General features: G+C 49.1%; 1 protein-coding gene across 1 annotated transcript; it reads right to left on the bottom strand.

Moving 5' to 3' along the window:
• Positions 1 to 7982: 7982 nt before the first annotated feature.
• LOC119382351 (zinc finger MYM-type protein 1) lies at positions 7983 to 10499 on the bottom strand. The gene has a single exon (XM_037650047.2). It carries the CDS (start codon positions 10497 to 10499, stop codon positions 8532 to 8534), a length of 1968 nt encoding a protein of 655 aa, XP_037505975.2. The 3' UTR covers positions 7983 to 8531.
• Positions 10500 to 19386: the final 8887 nt, after the last annotated feature.

The raw sequence follows: 19386 nt of genomic DNA, 5'->3' as shown, positions 1-19386 counted from the left end.
GGGACAAGGATGGCAAGGTCACAACCAATATGGATAGAATAGTTGAGGTAGCGGAAGAGTTCTACAGAGATCTGTACAGCAGCCGAGACAGTCAGGATGATAACGTAAGAAGCAGTAATATCCCAGAGGAATCTGACATCCCACCAGTATTAACAGGAGAAGTAAAGAAAGCCCTAAAGGGAATGCAAAGAGGCAAAGCCGCTGGTGAGGATCAGGTAACATCAGACCTGTTGAAAGACGGTGGAGAGATTATGTTACAGAAACTGGCCACCCTGTATACGAAGTGTCTCTCGACAGGGAGGACACCAGAATCTTGGAAGAATGCCAACATCATCTTGATCCATAAGAAAGGGGACGTCAAGGACCTGAAAAATTACAGGCCCATCAGCTTACTGCCCGTTGTCTACAAGCTATTCACAAAAGTAATTGCTAACAGAATTAATACGACATTAGAGTTTAATCAACCAAGAGACCAGGCAGGATTTCGTACAGGCTTCTCAACAATAGACCATATTCATACTATCAATCGGGTGATAGAGAAATGCGCGGAATAAAACCAACCCCTATACATAGCCTTCATAGATTACGAAAAGGCATTTGATTCGGCGGAGACATCAGCAGTCATGCAAGCACTGCGGAATCAGGGCATCGACGAAGCCTATATAAACATAATGGAAGAAATCTACAGCGCATCCACAGCCACTATAGTCCTTCATAAAGAAAGCGACAGAATCCCAATAAAGAAGGGCGTACGACAGGGAGACACGATCTCTCCAATGCTATTCACCGCGTGTTTACAGGAGGTTTTCAGGGCCCTAGATTGGGAAGAATTAGGGATAAGAGTTAATGGAGAGTATCTCAGTAACCTGCGATTCGCTGATGACATTGCATTGACGAGTAACGCGGGAGACGAATTACAGCTCATGATTACTGAACTGGATACGGAAAGTAGAAGAGTAGGTCTGAAAATTAATATGCATAAAACTAAAGTAATGTGGAACAATCTTGGCAGAGAACAGCGCTTCGCGATAGGTGGCGAGACGCTGGAAGTTGTAAAGGAGTACGTCTACTTAGGACAGGTAGTAACCGCGGAGCCGAACCATGAGAGTGAAATAACTAGAAGAATAAGGATGGAATGGGGCTCATTCGGCAAGCATTATCAAATCATGAATGGTAGTCTACCACTATCTCTCAAGAGGAAGGTATATAACAGCTGCATCTTACCGGTACTTACCTACGGAGCAGAAACCTGGAGACTTACAAAGAGGGTTCAACTTAAATTGAGGACGACGCAGCGAGCGATGGAAAGGAAAATGATAGGTGTAACCTTAAGAGACAGGAAGAGAGCAGAGTGGGTCAGGGAACAAACGGGGGTTAAGGATATCATAGTTGAAATTAAGAAGAAGAAATGGATGTGGGCCGGCCACGTAGCACGTCGGCAGGATAACCGGTGGTCATTAAGGGTAACTGACTGGATTCCAAGAGAGGGCAAACGCGTGAGGGGAAGACAGAAAATTAGGTGGGTAGATGAGATTAAGAAGTTTGTAGGTATAACGTGGCAACAGAAAGCACAGGACCGGGTTGATTGGCGGAACATGGGAGAGGCCTTTGCCCTGCAGTGGGCGTAGACAGGCTGATGATGATGATGATGATGATTTGGGGAAGTGGCCGGGGCGTCTGAGGTTTATTAACCCGCTTCAGTTTGGGGGTGGGACGACGGGTGCTGGAAGCGAGTTGGGGCAGCTGGGCCACTATCATGCCCGGGATGCTGGCGAATACGGTTTGGAGGGCGGCAGCCAAGCGATCCTCGATAGTAGTTACTATGGAGGCCACCTGGCCCTCCAGGCTATTTAGCCGCGCCTCAATCGGAGCGAGGATTGCCGTGGTGTCCCTTTGTTCCGAGGAGGCACTATCCATCGCTTCCGGCGCCTGCCCAGAAGGTGTCGGATTAGGTGGGGGCGGGCGGTTTGCGAGCGCCTCCATTGCACGTGTCAACGAGGCCACTTGGGCCCGGAGCTGTTTAATTTCGAATTGTTCCCGTGTGGGGGCGGAAGAAGTTGGAGGTTTGGGTGGGTTCTGGGGGGGTACGGTTTGGGAGGCTGCCCCGCCCGAGCCGCTCACCTGGGGTCCTTGTCGGACGTGAGCGGCCCATGTGGCATCCCCTTGGGCAGCAGGCAGGGGTGGCGGCGGGTGCGGTGTAGGGGAGGCAGGTGTGCCCTGGCTCGAGGTGGACCTCGCGGCGGGAGGTCCGGCCGGGGTGGGGCCTCGCTTGGAGGGCCCGGGAGCACCCGCGCCAGGTTGCGGGGGTGGAGTAGGTTTGGTGGCAGGGGCCTGGGCCCCCTGCGGTGAAGTCCCGGTGGTCGGCTTCCTCGGCTTCCGTGTTCTCCAGCGTTTTTTGCGTTTCTTGGAGCCGGTTTGGTTCTCCGGTGGAAGAGTGGATGGTTTTGGTGGTGGTGCCCTGTAACGTTCCCTACAGCACCGGTCCCCGGTGACGTGGGGTCCGGCGCATAGAGCACACTTCGGCGTGTACTCGTGAGGCGCGCGAGCACCATCCATGAGTGGCACCGTGTTGCCACAGGTACCACAGAGGTCCGGTTTAGGGCCAGGGCAGGCGTCGGGTCGATGCCCAACTGAGCCACACTGGTTGCAGGCTGGTACAGTTTTTCTATATGGCTGCACCGGGATCAGCAGGGCGTCATAGGTGACGTACCTGGGCTTCACCTTGCCGGCAAAAGTGAGCCGCACCTTGTTGGAGGTGCCCAAACGCCGGATGTGGAGGATTTCGCCTTCCGGCCAATAGAATCGTTGGCGAAGTTCGGCTTCCGAGTCGGAGCTGCGCACTGTCACCACTCCGTAGCAGGAGTCTTCGGTGTCCGCGCGCAGATACCCGAACAGGGGCACCGGTCCGACGGACGAGGGAACTGTCAGTTCACCGATCAGTTTGTCCGCAATAAGCGGATGTGGGGTGTATGCCAGGATGAGGTTTTGTTCCCGCACCATCACGACTGTGACCATCCGGTTCGCGTTCGCTCCGAGGTGGGCGATGAGCGCGCTGCCGGCTCCGTTCTCGGGGAAAACGGCGGTGAGGGACAGTTGAGTCCTTGGTTTAATAACGACAACAAAATCGGTTGCCTTCGGCTTCGGCAGAGGTTGAGGTTGCCACGAGGGCCGCTTCTTCCCCTGTTGCGGGCCCGCGGAGCGCGGCGCAGGCGGTGGAATTTTGGAGGAGGAGCGGTCTGCCGTGTCGACAGCTGCAGCCGGGGCTGCAGCCGGGGAGGCCGCGTTGGCGGATGCCGCCACTGCCGCGTCGCTCGCTCGCTCGCGTCTTGCCACCGCGGCAACAAGCGCGGTGCTTTTAAAGGTTTGGGGCAGCTCCGGCCTGCTGTCCGAGGCTGGGATGGTAGTCCACATCATGCTGTGGGGGTCGTATCCGGTGTAGGTGTCCGCCACGGTGACGGTCGTGGTGCGGGACGGATCGCCCATTCTGCCAGGAGGTGCCATGGGCGTGGCCGCCTCCGGCGTCCAGATGTAAATCGCCCGTACAAGTTGTGAAATGGGTCCACTTGCCGAAATGGGGTGTCCAGATGAACCGGATCACATTCCGGTGACGGTGGTGAGATTTTCGTGAGGGTCCGAAGAGGTGATCAGGGGTTCCGATCGAAAAACGATGGAGCCGAAACGCTGCATGTCCGAAACGGTTGCGCGCTCGCAGCGCCCCCCATCGCGCAGGAAGCCGCAGCCAGAATGGACCAGGACCTTGATGGAAGGACACAGTTTTTCACTGATGCCTCCGTGCTTCGGGACCACTCTGCGGCCGCTGCCTGCGCGGCACCACAGCTGGCATTGAAGCGCCAATGCCGGCTCGCCTACCGCGTCTCCTCCACCACGGCTGAGCTGGTAGGAATACACCTTGCTGCCGACCTCATCCGTGAAACGCCGCAAGTCACACGCGCGACAATCTACACCGCCTCGAGGTCTGCCCTCCGCCAGCTCGCCAAAGAGGAACGCGCCCACCCACTCGCAGAACGTGTGGCGTGGTCACTCCACAGTCTGCGCGAACACGGATGCGACGTGGCTCTCCAGTGGATACCGTCGCACGTTGGCATCGCAGGGAACGAGGCTGCCGATGACCTGGCAAAGACAGCACACGACCCAGCTGTTCCACTGACAACGTGCGCGGACTCCGTGGACTCAGCGCGCCGAAACCTTTGGCGAGAGCTCGTGCGAAACCACCCCGACGAGCGCACGGCCGCCGGCTCTCCACCACGCATCAGCGTTGCCAGATTGGAAAGAGGCTTGGACACCAACCCCAGAACAAAATTTCACCAGATTTCACCAACACTACAAAATGGCGACTATGACGTCATTTTTTTCTTTTTAGCGTTTTACTTTGCAAAAGCCCTGCCCCATAGAAAATATTTCTGTTGTTTATAACGATATTATTACAAAGGAGAGTGATTTGATTATTTCTGCACTTTTTACTTGTCGCTGTCACTACCTACCATATACACATTGTGCGCATTCGTACAATAATAAAAAAAAATTTTGGAGCGTCGCCTTAGAGTGGGTGCTGTGCCGGAAAAGACCAGCCGACTCGGCAACGTTCGGTGCATTCTTCACTGGATCCTTCGTGTGTCCTGCAGCAGCAATTAGCTTCAGCCATGTATTCGTTTCAAGTACCCTTGTCAGTTCCGAAACTGCCACTTCGCTATGTATTTTATTATGCTTATTTCGCGAAAGGCCCCGCCGCTGCCATTGAAGAAGGCAGGCGTATGCTTCCCACAACATCCGGTGACCGTGTATCGGCAGGCAAACTTCTGGGCAGCGAAAATAGCTGGAACCAACGAACAAGGCACCACGGAGTGAAATACGAGAACGGAAGAAAGAAAATATATATAAAAATAGAAGAAACGGGACGGGGGTGCGAATGGGGGGCGGCGGAGGGAGCAGGGATATCTTCTCGAAGAAAAAAAAAAAAAAGCACAGGAAGAGGGTGGATGGTGCACCATCGGAGCTGCATAGTCCGCAGGCGCCTTTTCCGAGTCCCATTCAAAGAAACAAATGCCGAAGACTGATGAAATGGGCTACGTACGGATGGGAAGAACAGCGGGGGGAGGGGAGGGAGTGTAGCTATCTCTTGTACTACACTTGTACAGTTGTGTGGGGGGATGGGGAAAGAGCGAGGGGGCCGCACACAATTCCTCGGCGCGGCGGGTGCGCGCAAACGAAGACGCGTCTGCACGTGACAGTGGCGCTCAACAGATGCATCCACCGTTGCGAAGTGACGCACGAATAGTCAGGCAACCATTTTCGAAACAGCTCCAGGATCCCACAACACTTTCTTTGCAACAAATATTCACAGATTTTAACATTAAAGGAACATTACGATTACTTTTAATCGACAAAAACTACTATACATGCAATTATCTAGACTGAGGTATACGGCGTACGCATCAGTGACTGGAGCATTCGGGTTATTTTCTAACTATACTTTGAAATACAACAGTGACAAGGGTATTCAAGGTGGCTCTTTGCATAAGAATTAAGCTCTCTTTAACCGAACACCGCACATCGAGCTAAACATTTATTGAAACAGATAAACCAACCAGTTATCACTTAATGGGCTTTAGCGCCACAGACAGATAAATATCATTCTTGAAAACCGCATCTGCAAGAAATTTACATCACGCGATAACATTTGCGTCCAAAGGTAGCGCATCCAAGAGGCGCGACAAGGCGAATGACGCATATAAACACACATACAGAAATTTTTTTGCGTAGGGGGGGGGGGGGTTAAACCATACTATATGTATGTTCGTTCGTGCGTTTGTATGTGTGCGTATATATACGCAAGCAAAATTGAAAATTTTCAGGGTGTTGAATTCCCCCCCCCTCCCCCTGGCTACCGCCTGATGTCTATGCCTGTCTACTTGTCAATCGCCGTCCCGTCTTCGATGTGCTATACCTTTGGAAGCTATAAATTGAAAGCGAGCCCGCCGTGCAACCCTTAACTGTTGTTAGTCATGCATGTAAGCTTGCACAAAAATGACCCCTCAATGCTCCAGCATATCGTTACTTCGGGGTTTTCCGTCCATGCTGAAGAGTGTATATTGGAAAAAATATTTGGTATTTCGAATATACACTATTGGATTCGAATGCCAAATCGAATAGAACACTATTCGATTAATTATTTGAAATTTTCGAATATATATTCACACACTCCTAGAAACAGGCAAGGAGGTTTCTGGGTGGCCCACTCAAGGATGTTGAAAAGATGCTGGAGTGGAAAAGCCGAACGATAAGACGTCAGCTAAAAAAAAGTAGCAAGTCAGCTGTCACATGTGCTCTTAGTTTATAACCAATTAGCTTACCCTTATATACGGTGTAAGGTATGTACTCGATCTACATATATCTACACCATGCCCTTACATCTTGTTTTCTCTTCGTATGATGAAGCCAGTGTCCACAAACCGACTTCAGTTATTTAGCCCTGTTTACTGTTTTTATCCACTTAGCGCGTGTTAAGGGCTCGAAAACTATAAAGAAAACAAGAAGGAAAAACGAGGTTTGTTTTGAACACGGACCTTCGATGGCTAATTGTTCCGAACACATACTTCCCAACGTGCCTCTGTGTGCTTCCTTATCAAAGCCTCGGCGAGCTTTACATACTCATTCGGATATATTACTTTCCTCGTAACCGACCAGTGACTAACCTAGCATTTACGTCACCAGAACAAGGGCATTTTCTAATCGGACATCAGACGAGAAGGCTATGTTTTTCAGGTAGAGCCCGTCGCCTTCTAGAGCCATAAAGGTGGATATGCATAAACAAGGAGAAGGAGAAAATAAACTTTATTGAAGACGAGACGAACGAGCGGAGTGGCGTCCAGCAGGTCCGCGAACTGTCCCGCGACCTTCGCCACACAATCGGCCTGCTCGGTCGGTTTTGGTTTGAAGGTTTGTAGATTTGAGTGCAGCAAGAAACTGGCGCTACTCGTGGGATGTGGATGAAGCAATAAGTTGTCGGCAACAACGCGGTGTAAATAAGAATAATAGCAGTGACAAGCCATTCCCCAACATTTTTCACCACTTTTCACCAGATTTTGTCTGGTGTAGCCGTTCTGGCACCTCAACACCAGCAGCCCCCAATTTTCACCAGATTTTCCCAATCTGGTGCCGAATTTCACCATCTGGCAACGCTGCCACGCATTCTATCGGAAAACGTGCTGACCAGGAAAGAGCGGTCCCTCCTCCTCGCACTGCGGACAGGTTCCGTCTGGCCTGCTGAGCGCCGGCACCGCCTCCGCGGTGCGCCCTCGCCCCTCTGCAGTGACTGCGGAGAGAGGGAAACCGTGGCGCATCTCTTCCTTTCCTGAAATCGAGAGTTCGACGGAAGCCCGTCTGGTCGGGACGAAACCAGAGGCTCCGGAAGTCTTTCGCGGCAGGGGGGGCTCGAGATAACCGCTAAGCCACGATTTCCGGCTGGTCACAGGATAACAGCCATATTCTAATGTGCACGCACACAAACAAGTGCGCACGCGCGAAAAATACACGCGTGCACGCACGTTTCTGGTTTGTTTAGCGTACGTGTGACTTTACAGAGATTTGTCAGCTTTAGGATGGGCATCTCAACCATTACCATTAGTATCCTTACTCTGCTAACTTTTTCTAAATTGGGAGCAAATTTCTCGTAGTAATTTGCATTTTCTGAATAAGTAAGACATCTTTCGCTATAGTTTATGCATATCCATAGCAATAACGTAACTCCAAACAATCCTGTTGGTTGTGTATACGGTTTAGGTCACGATGTCAAAGGTTGTCTCTATAATTTCACTAAGGCTGCACAATAAAATATATGCATACTTGCTACTTAGCTGCTTTGAAATGGCTGTTTACTCTACCGTTGCTTATGACTGATTTTTTAAATATTACCTTAAATGAGCTAGAGGCTTGTTTTTTTAGTGTATTTCTAGCGTCACATCAATAAAGACGTCATTTCCCGTCTTCAAACAAAAACAGTCACACATAAATTAGAACGATTTACACTAACAATGTTTATTTACTAAAGTGAGCCGTCACAATAACAAACATGATCTGTTTAATCATGTGACACACATTATATGAACAACGGAAAGATGCACTTCATTAAAAAATTTCCATAAGGCAAGCGTCCCCCTTCATGCATTTAGCTCAGCACTTCCGCACGCAAGAAAAAATTAATTGCCGATAGTATGTCAACTGAAGTTATACAATGTAGACGAATGCAGATTTAATGATGCAGATAAGCACAAATGGTATAAGTTCGAACAAAAGGTAATGTATCATGGACTCACAAATAGGTGTTACACATTATTCTGTACGATGACATAGTGCATTACGGAAATGGCAACAGCTAGAAATATGCGGAATAAGGAAGGAAACAAAAATACGTCTATATTGGACTGATAATCAAATGCGCCGGTGCGTCGATTACAAACACAGGACACTCAGTACTCGACCATATAACTGGGTTGCGAAAAAAAAAAACACAGCTAGCATGAACCAAACGTTGCTGAGCGTTCGGCCGTTTTCGTTATAAATTCGTTCATGACTTTATCCAGAGATAACTTTCCTGTTCTTTCCCGGTGGGTGTGCAGGAGGAGAAGATGAGTGAGACGGGCCTGCGTCATGCGACTGCGAAGATATGTCTTCACTCGCCGGAGCGCACTAAAAGAGCGCTCTCCTGATGCCGCTGATGCGGGTACAGTCAACAAAAGCTGCAGAAGTTTCACAACCTGGTCCAAAAGATTCCGAACTGTTTGAGACTCGGACCTCAGTTGTTCAGCCACATCTTCAACAGTGTTCACACCTGCCCCAGAAATAACTGTTGGAAGGAGTAGAAGCTGTGCCGCAAGCCTGTCTAGATCAAAATCTGTGCTGTGGACTCCGAGAGCTTCTTTCAGTGCCTCCTCGGTTAATCGCTGTCCACGTGTACTGTTGACGATCGCGCATTCAAGCTTTGCTAGATAGTCCATGCCTGGTTGGTCAAACCGATTTTTTATTTCGGATGTCACGCAGTCAACTGCCGCAAAGAACTCTTTTCGGAGCTTTGTCTTTGCATCCAATACCACTGGAGGAGCAGGCTTAATTGAATGCTCAAATCGCGTGGGCGGTTTTACGCGTCTGGCGACCGCGGTTTCACTCTGATCAAGGCCCAACCTCATGGCGGCATTTTGTGTTTCTTCAAAAACTCGATCAAAGCCGTCCTCTGTTCTCAGGTTCGCCATGGTCTGACACAGTGCTTTAGCTGCCTGTTTGGTTCCGGTCGCACTGTATTTGGGACTCTGAAGAGCCCTGGCAAGTTGCTCGCATGGGCCAAACAGTTCTTTGGACATGTTTAATCCGAATAGAGTATGAAACTTCTGCAGCTGCTTTTCGTACCCTCTCATAATCCCTCTCCGATCATCTCTAAGTGATCCTGGAGTTTGTAACAGCTCCTGCATCGTAGCCTGAACCCTTTCATAGTTCTCGGTGAATCGTTTAACTGAATTCACTCTCACTGCCCACCTCGTTGGACACAGTGGTAGAAGACTGCTTGCCTTTGCAGGTATTGCGCGTGCATCATCGACGCATGGAGGAAGAACGATGCCGCTGTACGTGGCCTTCCGTTTCGCAGAAGTAAGGATTGCGTTGGAAACGTCTTTCACGGCGCATAGCGCATCTGCAACTATTACGCTGCTACGGCCGACTTCCTGGAGAGCCAAATCTAACGAATGACTGGCGCAGTGCACGTAAATTGATTTCGGCTGAACGTCGACGATCCTCTTTTGAACTCCAGAGAAGCGCCCAGACATGTTGGCTGCACCGTCGAAGCAGTGACCACGCAAACGACTAAAATCGAGCCCTAGACGCACAAGCATGTCCTTTACAGCTAAGAACAGCGTGTTGGCCTTAGAGTCTGGGGGGCTGTAAACTCCGATAAACTCTTCATGAACTTCCAGTGAGGCATCTTCCACCCAACGCAAGCAAAGTGTAAACTGTTCGTCCCCCGCCACGTCCGTGGTCCCATCAGCGATTATTCCAAAAAATGGAGTCACTTTAATGTCTTCCAAGATTTCGCGCTGTAGTGCGTGAGCCATGATCTTGATGATTTCATTCTGAATGTCACTGCTCAGCCACTTGTCCCTTCGGCTTAGCCATGTCTTAAGAGCAGGTACGTCTTCACAGCGCTCCTGTAATAAGTCCACCAGGTTGCCGAACTGCTGAGTGTGTCCTAGAAGGGCCTGACCGGTGCGGCAGAGGTAGCGAATGGAACTCACGATAACGCGAAGAGCTTCCCTAGACTCACGTTGCTGCTTAGCGCAATTGCTTGTGAGGAGCTCAACAACACGTGCCCCTTTGGCTTTACTCAGCTGGTGCTGTACAGCATCGACATGGTAAGTGCTTTTTTCGTGGCACCGAAACTTCTCAAGGGCGTTCTTCCAATTAGAAAAACCATTCTGCAGGAAGCTAAGCTCCATCCCGGGCCCAATGGCTCTCCTTTCTTTGAATGCAACGCGGCACGCGTGACAAAGCACCATGTCGCGCTCGGCGTCATAATGGAGCCATGGAAACTTCTCGAACCATGCGTGCTGGCAGGACCTGTTACATTTGCCCCTTGGAAAGACGTAGCTCTTGGCTGGTACAAACTTGGTAGGTGGCGGTGCGTCTTCTCCACGAGGGCAGTAAGCATCCGGTGAACATGACCTAGAAGGAGCCGCCGCATGTACAGGGTCATCCGCAGCATCAACGGTGGCCGGGTTCGGAGAAGGTCCACAAGTACTTTCTGCATTTAGAAGTAAGAACAAACTCCTCAAAAGACGAAGTGGCGACGCTGCGCGTTGCAACTTTTACAGGATTCTAGGGCACTTGGGTTTCAACATCCACAAACGGTTCATTAGCTACCACAATCCAAGGCGACCTAGCAGCATTCTTTATCGTGAGGTATGAAAAAAGAATAAAACCTCGGCCCGCACCATATAGCAGGCAGTAATACATTTTCCAAATATGGTAATTTTGATAGTAATTTGTCGAATACAAATCGAGAACTAAGAAAATGAATTTCTAAAATATCGCCACCCATAAAGAGGCCTAAAAACACTGAAGTTTGTTATTTTCTAAACTTTTTTTTTTTTGCTGGTCTATTTGCTTGCCATTTTCACTGATATTTTAGAACTGAAAACAATATTGCCGCTTTTTTTTTCTCAAAATAAAGGTATATGCATTCTTACCGTAAGTCCGCTTCCTTGACCCCGCGCCATCAAGTGCTGTAATTGGGGATGGACAGGGCGAAGATTCATGTTCAATATCAGGAGCCTTCCTTTTCTTAATCAAGTATCTTTCCATTGCGTTTAGGGCTGCTTCAGAACTGCAAAACAAGGCAATCATAAACACATAACTAAAAACGAGCGTCTTCATATTCAATATCGTGTGAAAAGGAGAAAATGACACTACATCCCCGTCTCTTCCATTGAAAACCATCTTATGTTAACGTTTTCTGCCTAACTTCACAACGCGTAGTTGTATTATACAATTCAACAGCTCTGCAAAAAAAAAAAATTAAGCACAGCCCCATGCTGGAATAACATAGTAACTAAAGTTTGCTTCCAGAATACAAAGAATGTCCCATATTACTGCGATTGGGTATTTCAATCTGTTACTGGCCAAACACCAGCTCTGCATGGCGTAACTGGTATAACCAAATCAGCGTGACCTCGATATTGAATCATAAAATAAGGAACTCTTAAAACTGTCGTTGGGCAAGATCAGCATAAAAGTTATCGCATCTGCTGTTCTTATCCTTTCATCTTCATCATCATCAGTTTGTGGATGCCTGCTGCAGGACACCTTGCCACCTAATTTTTTTGCCTCCAAACTCCGTCTCTCGGTATCGATTCAGTTACTCGCCTTTTCCACCTGTTGTCTAAGCTACGCATCGCACGCCAATTAAGCCCAACTCTACTTCTTTATCTCAACTGACGTCACCGTGGTTGCCATCTTAAAGTACAGGCTGGTTGAGATGCTCGCTGAGCAAGAAACCGTGACATCAGATTAGCGCTGGTGCCCCCGTGGCGCGGCTGGCGAACAGAAGAAAGCGGGGAGAGCACAATAGAACGCGCAACCGAAAGACTCTCTGTCCTTCTCTGTACTGACACTCTCTAATGAGATGAAAAGTCACGGTGGCTGCTATGTTGGAGTACACGTCGCAGAGAACCTGTCTGGGACGTCACTTGAAAACTGTACAGAACATTCTCTACACGACTGTGCAATATGAGTGACAAGTTGTCTGTACATGAATTCAATCGTGCAAATCATCAAAAGATCTCGCAATTTTGCTGATAATATTTTCTTTGCAAAAGATATAGTAGTCGAAAACCCAAATGAGCTTTCAACCTTTCTTGAATAACTGGTCTATTTTTTAGTTTAACCTTTGGCACTAATATTGTCACAGGCCGCGGTGCCACGCAGTGATGTATCTCTCAGCCAAACTCCGGTCGACGGTCGGCAGTGACAGGTTCGCAATTTAATATCCGAGAAAGTCACCGGTAGCAGTGCGAGAATACACACTCTCGAATGGAACAAAACAAAAGATTTCATGCAGCGACTAACCAACAGCCGGAATACAAACACAACGAACGTGCGAAGCCGCCTACGTTAAGAGCCACAAACTGAGAGAGTATCAAATACTAAGATGTGCAGATCTTAACAGCAGGAGCTGTAAATCAATGACAAAAAAAGTCAAATGGCATATTTGTAAACAAAGGCGCCGGCTCGAGCGGTGGAGGGTGAAGGCAAAAAGAGTGCCTCTACCAACGAGCCTCTGCATTAAGAGTTGTGCGCGCAATCTGTGAATCGGCAACTAAAATTCGTCCAACGGAGGATAAAAGATTTTTTTAAAACAATCTTTAGCGCGTGTTGTGTGTGTGTGTGTGTGTGTGTGTGTGTGTGTGTGTGTGTGTGTGTGTGTGTGTGTGTGTGTGTGTGTGTGTGTGTGTGTGTGTGTGTGTGTGTGTGTGTGTGTGTGTGTGTGTGTGTGTGTGTGTGTGTGTGTGTGTGTGTGTGTGTGTGTGTGTGTGTGTGTGTGTGTTTGCGTTGATCGAGTGAAAACGGCGATTAGATTCCACGTCATCTGCTCTGCTCCGCGTGATAGTGTTTTCTGCAGTGATGTTCCGTACTATACGCCCAAGAATTCCCAATCTGGGACATGAAAATTCATCATTTCGGGCATTTTCCCCTGCGTGCTTCAAACTGTCACAGCACATTTCCCTGCACAACCCGGCATGTTTCCCTGCATGTTTACGACTATTAAAATCATGAGTACCGCCTGCGCTAAAAAGAATGGCCTTCTTAACTCGTGTGCTCTAAGTGTAATGTTCATACGTGGGTTTCGAGTCTAACACTGGGAAAGAAATAGAAATCACTCCATATAATTATCAGAAACCAATCTTAAGGGTTTGCGTGCTGCATGCGCGAGAACCGTTCGCACAACTCAAAAGCGCACAGCGACCGCTGTGTTTTGGTCATCATAGACAAATTTCACCATTCTTAAAATTCTCTGAAATATCCCATAGATTCCTATTTTTCCTGTCTTCCAAAACGACGGCTGAAAATTTCCTGCGTGGAAAATCGCTGGTTTTCTGCTCGGAATCGCAACCAACAGAGCGCTCTCGGTCGGCATGGGTGCCCAACACAGCTTCGCTGCTCAGCCACCTTCACAGGTGTTGACGGCGATGTTGCTAGTACAGTACAGTTGTAAATAATATGTGTTTACGCATAAGCCTGGATATACTGTACACACGAAAACGATTTGACAGTCACTTAGACAGAAAAGAGGAATAAGAAGAAACCACTCACCGACGCTCGGATTACGCAGAGCACCGACGAAACGTGCGAAGCCAGGGAAAGCCAGGGACAGGGCGCCAGGACCAAAGGCGCAAGAACCAGCGGTCACTTGGCTCGACAGAATTCAAACACGGCGAAGTAACCCCACAAGCAACAGGCCTCTCCTGTCCACTGCCCGGGGACACTAGGCACGACGGCACATGGGGCGGGAGATGTTTGGCGAGACGCCGCGTTGTCGCGTGCGAGGGCAGTAGGAGACAAGTCAGCCTCTTTTTCGTCACTTGAGCTGGTATACTGGTGGAGCATCAAGACGCCGCGTTTGCAGGCTCTTTCGTCTGAGGCTCCGAGCTAATCACGTTTGACAGGCGGCTAGAAAGCAGCAGAGCGCGAAACGGTTAAGAGCCAGAAATACCGTGAACTATCGAATCGATTTTTTAAAACTTCTATGGAACTAGTTGTAAAAGATTTACTCCGACTTCACTCAACAATTATTAAGGAAAGGGCTTAGACGAAAAAGGGCGGTGGCATCCCTTTATCCCTCCCTTGACCACGGCGGCCAACCAGAGTGTAAGTACTCGTAGGCCACAGCCCACCGGGCAGGGCCTAAACGGAAAACCAAGATATTGCGAAAAACAACGGCTTTCCTTCTTTCTCGTCAACACGTGGCCACGCACAATGTCAGGAGCCGACGCCATGTGCGGAATTTATTGCTCACACATTCCGCGCTGCAGCGGCATCGTCGGTCAGCAAAAGTGCCGTCGCCTTCAACTTGGCGCAAACCAGGCTACTGGGGTTTCGCCTCTGCAGCGTGTTCCCGTCGCTGGCCGGTGTCATCAAACAGCGCCGCCTGCGCTTCAGACCCCCGCAGTGGGGTCTGTCTACTAGCCGGAAGCGGTGCCTTCCCGGAGTTCAAAAACAAGACCGCGGCGGCCGTGGTCCAGATCTCAGACCAGAGGGGAGGCGGCGCGCAACTGCCCGCGTGGCGCCATCACAGCCGACACAACTGCCCGCAGTGCACTCCAAGCACAGCGGGAGGTGTCCGCTCCGAAATCCGACCCCTCTCGGCATCCTGCGACCTCGCGGTTCGCTCCTTGGTGCGAAGCCGCTCTCGCCCCCAGCACTCAACACAAAAAGAAAAGCTGAGCGGCCGCCGTCGGCGAGCGAAAGAGACAGGGCATTCTCCCCTGAAAACGTAAACACGTCGGCGTCCTTAGGGCGCACCACCATATGCGGCCCTACAAGGAGTATTTTCTCTCCTTCGTTCACGAGCCAGCGTCGTCGCATTGTTCAGGTCGCAGCTGTGCCCTGTTATAGCAGTGTTCAACCAGACGGTTAGACCTTGTTGATGACACCGCTCTGATAGTCCGCAGGTGTGCGAACCTGACGCAGCGATACTCAGATTGAGTGGAGTAAACCTTCATTCAGTGAACATAATAAAATAATAATAATATCTGGGGTTTAACGTCCCAAAACCACCATATGGATATGATTATGAGAGATGCCGTAGTGGAGGACTCCGGAAATTTCGACTACCTGGGGTTCTTTAATGTGCACCCAAATCTAAGTACACGGGCCTCAAACATTTTCGCCTCCATCGAAAATGCAGCCGCCGCGGCCGGGATTCGATCCCGCGACTTTCGGGTCAGCAGTCGAGCGCCATAACCACTAGACGACCGCGGCGGGGCCTTCAGTGCACAGGAAATATGGATGGGCTTCACGACTGATAGTTGCTTCGACTTGGCGTTTCCGGCACGGTTCTTGTCTACCATTACATCTATCCTTCAGGGCGGGGGGCTTCCTTCCCCCAAAAATGTTCGCCTGCTCCATTTTGCCCCCTTCCCACCCCCCACCTCCCTTGCTCAAGAGACCATAGTCAAAGCACAACGCATAGTTTCTCCGCTTTGCTGCCCCCCTGAAAGAACTCACTTGTCGCGGGTACTCCCCAGTAAAAAAAAAAAACAGAAAAAAAGAGACCTGGCGCCGCACTGCTATCCCTGCAGCGAAGTATTTTTCTTACGCCATGCTCTGCAATCAGCAAAATTTCATGCCAATTCGCTTCGTTGTTACTGGCTGAAATGTGCAAAAACCCTGTGTTTATGCAGACAGCAACGAAACAAATATTGTTCGGCTTTGTGGTTTATTGAAACCAATGACGGATATTCACAGCCGACTCTGAGTGAAGAATTCGCAAACGTCCGCGTCCCCTTAGAGAGAGCTTGATGTAATTATGAGGAACGCCGTCATGGGGTATTACAGAACACTTGGGGTGCATGGAAATGTATACACGGGCGTTCCCGCATTTCGGTGCAATGGAAATGCGCGCTTGTCGTAGGCGGAAATCGAACCCGCGTCCTCAAGCTAAGCAGTCGGACGCATTGGCTCGAAGCGAGCGTATCCTGCCGGATTTCTACTTGTAGCCTAATCTAGCACAAGTTTAGAGCACAGCAAGCGCGGTTGAAAGTGATGGGTTACCTTCGCGACACGCACTCCTGCCGCACTGTGGTTTTGCCCGGGGTAAATGCTGAAGACGCAGAAATGAAGTGTATTATTATTTGATTTGCATACGCAGATACACAAAGGAGAAAAGAGAGGCAGGCATTGTAGTGTTCAGTTTGTTAGCAATGACAGATATAAACACGCAGCAGGTACAAAACAGTTTTCGTGTCATTCCTAACTGCCAGCGACAAGTATATATTTTCGTCCACTACTTTCTTTGCGATTGCGGTACCAACAGGCGCAGCACTTCTGAAAAACTCTACTTTATTGTAAAAAAGAAGAAAAAGAACCTCACCCACGCACGTCTGCCCAGTTCCCTCGTCCGTTTGTCCGCTTTCTTTTGTCTGTCATTGCACACCCCTCGCTTTCTTTCCTGGTAGCCCGTGCGCGGAGACAAATATGCGCAAACCCCAAGAGGGACGTTACGAGAATTCGGCCTTTTTTTTACCTTTTCATTCACCCGATTCACCGCACACTCTCGGAGGATTGGACACCTGCTATGCCATCATACACCTGCTTTCACGCTGTCCCGCGCTGACGAAACACGCTGAGGGGAGGCAAAAAAAAAAAAAAAAAAGAAAAGACCTACAGATGGTGGCGCATGGTTTGAAGTTAGAAAAGTCATTCTCCTCTGTAGTAAAATGTTTTCGCATGCTACAGTCGGAGAGACGGGAAGCTTTCAAATTCAGCGCCTTGGTTTTTTCCGTCTAGGTGGCGCTACAGAAAGATTTTCGTTGTAGTGATAGGAATAATGTAGATTGCTCAGTATTCCGACAGTATTTGTGTGTGATTCGTACCAGTAATTATATCAGGAGACCGTAACAGCTATATTTCAGGCTATGCATGCTCAGATTTCAGCGCTATTTGAAGATTACAGAGGTTTTGTTGACGTTTGCGGCACGATAAATTCATACAATTTACGAGCTTGATCGTTGGGCATTTCTGCTTGCTCTATTGAAAAATGCTACACTGAGGAAAGAAATAGGAGGCTGTAGTTACTCTACGTGCAAATTCAGCCACATAACTTCGGTAGCTTTCCACAAAAATTGGCCAAAAATTGGCCAACATAATTAAAAAGGGAGAGGATCGTACATTAATGAAATTGAGCATTCAGACGGAAAATCTTGTCCTCTATATACGACCCGAAAATGAATTTTCTCTGGCGAATAGTTACCGGACAGTCTGTAGCGAAAGTTACTAAATTTGGCTGTTTTCAAAAGCTAAGCAGCAATAAAGTAGAAGTCCGACATTGATTTGTTACGTTGAGGAAATAGATAAATAGTATTGAAAGTGCTGTGCAAGAAATAGTGCTGTAACTGTAGCATATTTTTCAAAAAATGGTGACTTCTGAGCCACGATCAGGCCTAACCGTGTAACTAGCGCTTATTCTTGGCTATCCATTCCCAAATACTGACGGTTGACTTGTTTTTAATAGATATATTTCAAATGCGCAAAGATCAAGTTTTTCAATGATATATAAATCAACTATATAAAACAAGGAGAACAGCCGCCGCGTCAGTTGAAAAAGTGGCAAAAACGATGTGTTCATGCCGCCGTGAAGCATTTCGTAGTTTTCGTCGTCTTCACTCGTAACGCACTTCCATTCCACTAACTCTGTAGCACTGGCAGGTGCATAATGAAGAGCATAGTGTACTAGAATATTCTAGTACACTATACCCGCACTTCAAAAGTCAACGTCCGCTTGACGACGTAGAGGCTGAAGACGGACACTTCGGATGACCCTTTTTGGGAAATTGACGGCTCGTTGACTCCACTGGGCGGAATAAGGCCGGACTGCTGAGGAGACTTGCATGGTGTCGGAGAGGAGACGCCGCAGGTGCGCGGAGCGCTAAAGTATCCCCATCCATTCCGGAATGTTCTCAGCCGCTAAGAACATTCCAAAATGCCGCGAAAAAAATATGCCGCGCAAGAATAACAAAAAAAAAAACGAGACAGGGTTTCACCGGGGGGGCTGAGCCCCTTGCTTCTGCTGACAGGGGGGGCTAGCCCACCCTGCCCCCCCCCGCTTCCGGAGCCACTGGACGAAACATGAAGAATGAAAGGCAACCACCGACCAAATAAATGTTTTAAAAAGAAAGAAACGACGTTTCGGCTTCCATACGGAAGCCTTGTTCACAATGAAGCCATGAACACCAAAAGCATCTAACTATACAGGTTTCAGTAAGTGACGTAAGCACCGCGCATAGCACGAGGGAAGGTTTCCAACATTACGATTCAGCGTCTGTTCAGTAGATTGTATCTCGAGGGACTCAAGATGCAGGCGTGACGTCCAGTTTCTTTCTTTCCCGATAATGCTCGCATTCAACCAGTCTATAGTGTGATTAGTCGTGTCCGCATGCTCCGCCAGTGCATTAGATGCCACTTTCTTGTTTTTCATATCGTTCTGATGCTGGCGCAGGCGCTGTCTGAAATTGCCGGTCTCCCCGATATAAACACTATCGCAGTCCGCACAAGGGATTTTATACACAACACCAGGAAAGGCTTCCTTCGGAAGTTTGTCCTTCCCACCAACAAGTGTGTGCCGTAACTTGCGTACAGGCACGTGGGCTACTTCGACGTCGTAGCTACGCAGAACGCGTGACAAGGTCTCACTTATTCCGGGCACATAAGGAACAGCTGCGCGTTTTTTCTGTCGGACACTGGCAGGCTGTGAGGGAGCAGACATGCGATATTCCACCGCATTAACAAACGCTGGCGGGTAACCGCACGTCGAAAGGTCCTCCCGAACCATCTTTACATCGGCGTTCAGGTCTTCGGGATTCGTGCAAAGGCGATTTGCACGGCCTAACAAGGAGGCAACCACTGACCTCTTATGAATGTCAGGGTGAACAGACTTGAAGTTCAGGTACCTGCCAGTGTGCGTGCCTTTTCGGTAGACAGAGAAAGATAGCGCTCCATTGGTCCTTTTAACAAGAACGTCCAAAAAGGGTAGCCTCTGGTTAGCTTCCATTTCCACGGTGAACTGAATGGCGGTAGATTGATTGTTGAGGTGTGCCGTGAATGCTTCTA

Source organism: Rhipicephalus sanguineus, chromosome 2, assembly GCF_013339695.2.
Source record: "Rhipicephalus sanguineus isolate Rsan-2018 chromosome 2, BIME_Rsan_1.4, whole genome shotgun sequence".
Lineage (NCBI taxonomy): Eukaryota > Metazoa > Arthropoda > Arachnida > Ixodida > Ixodidae > Rhipicephalus > Rhipicephalus sanguineus.
The sequence above is the reverse complement of the archived record's forward strand: the minus strand, read 5'-3'. Positions and strand labels throughout refer to the sequence as shown.

What these genes read in the sequence shown, in the direction of transcription:
- LOC119382351 (XM_037650047.2), bottom strand. Translation starts at nt 10,499, where the DNA reads ATGGAGCTTAGCTTCCTGCAGAATGGTTTTTCTAATTGGAAGAACGCC.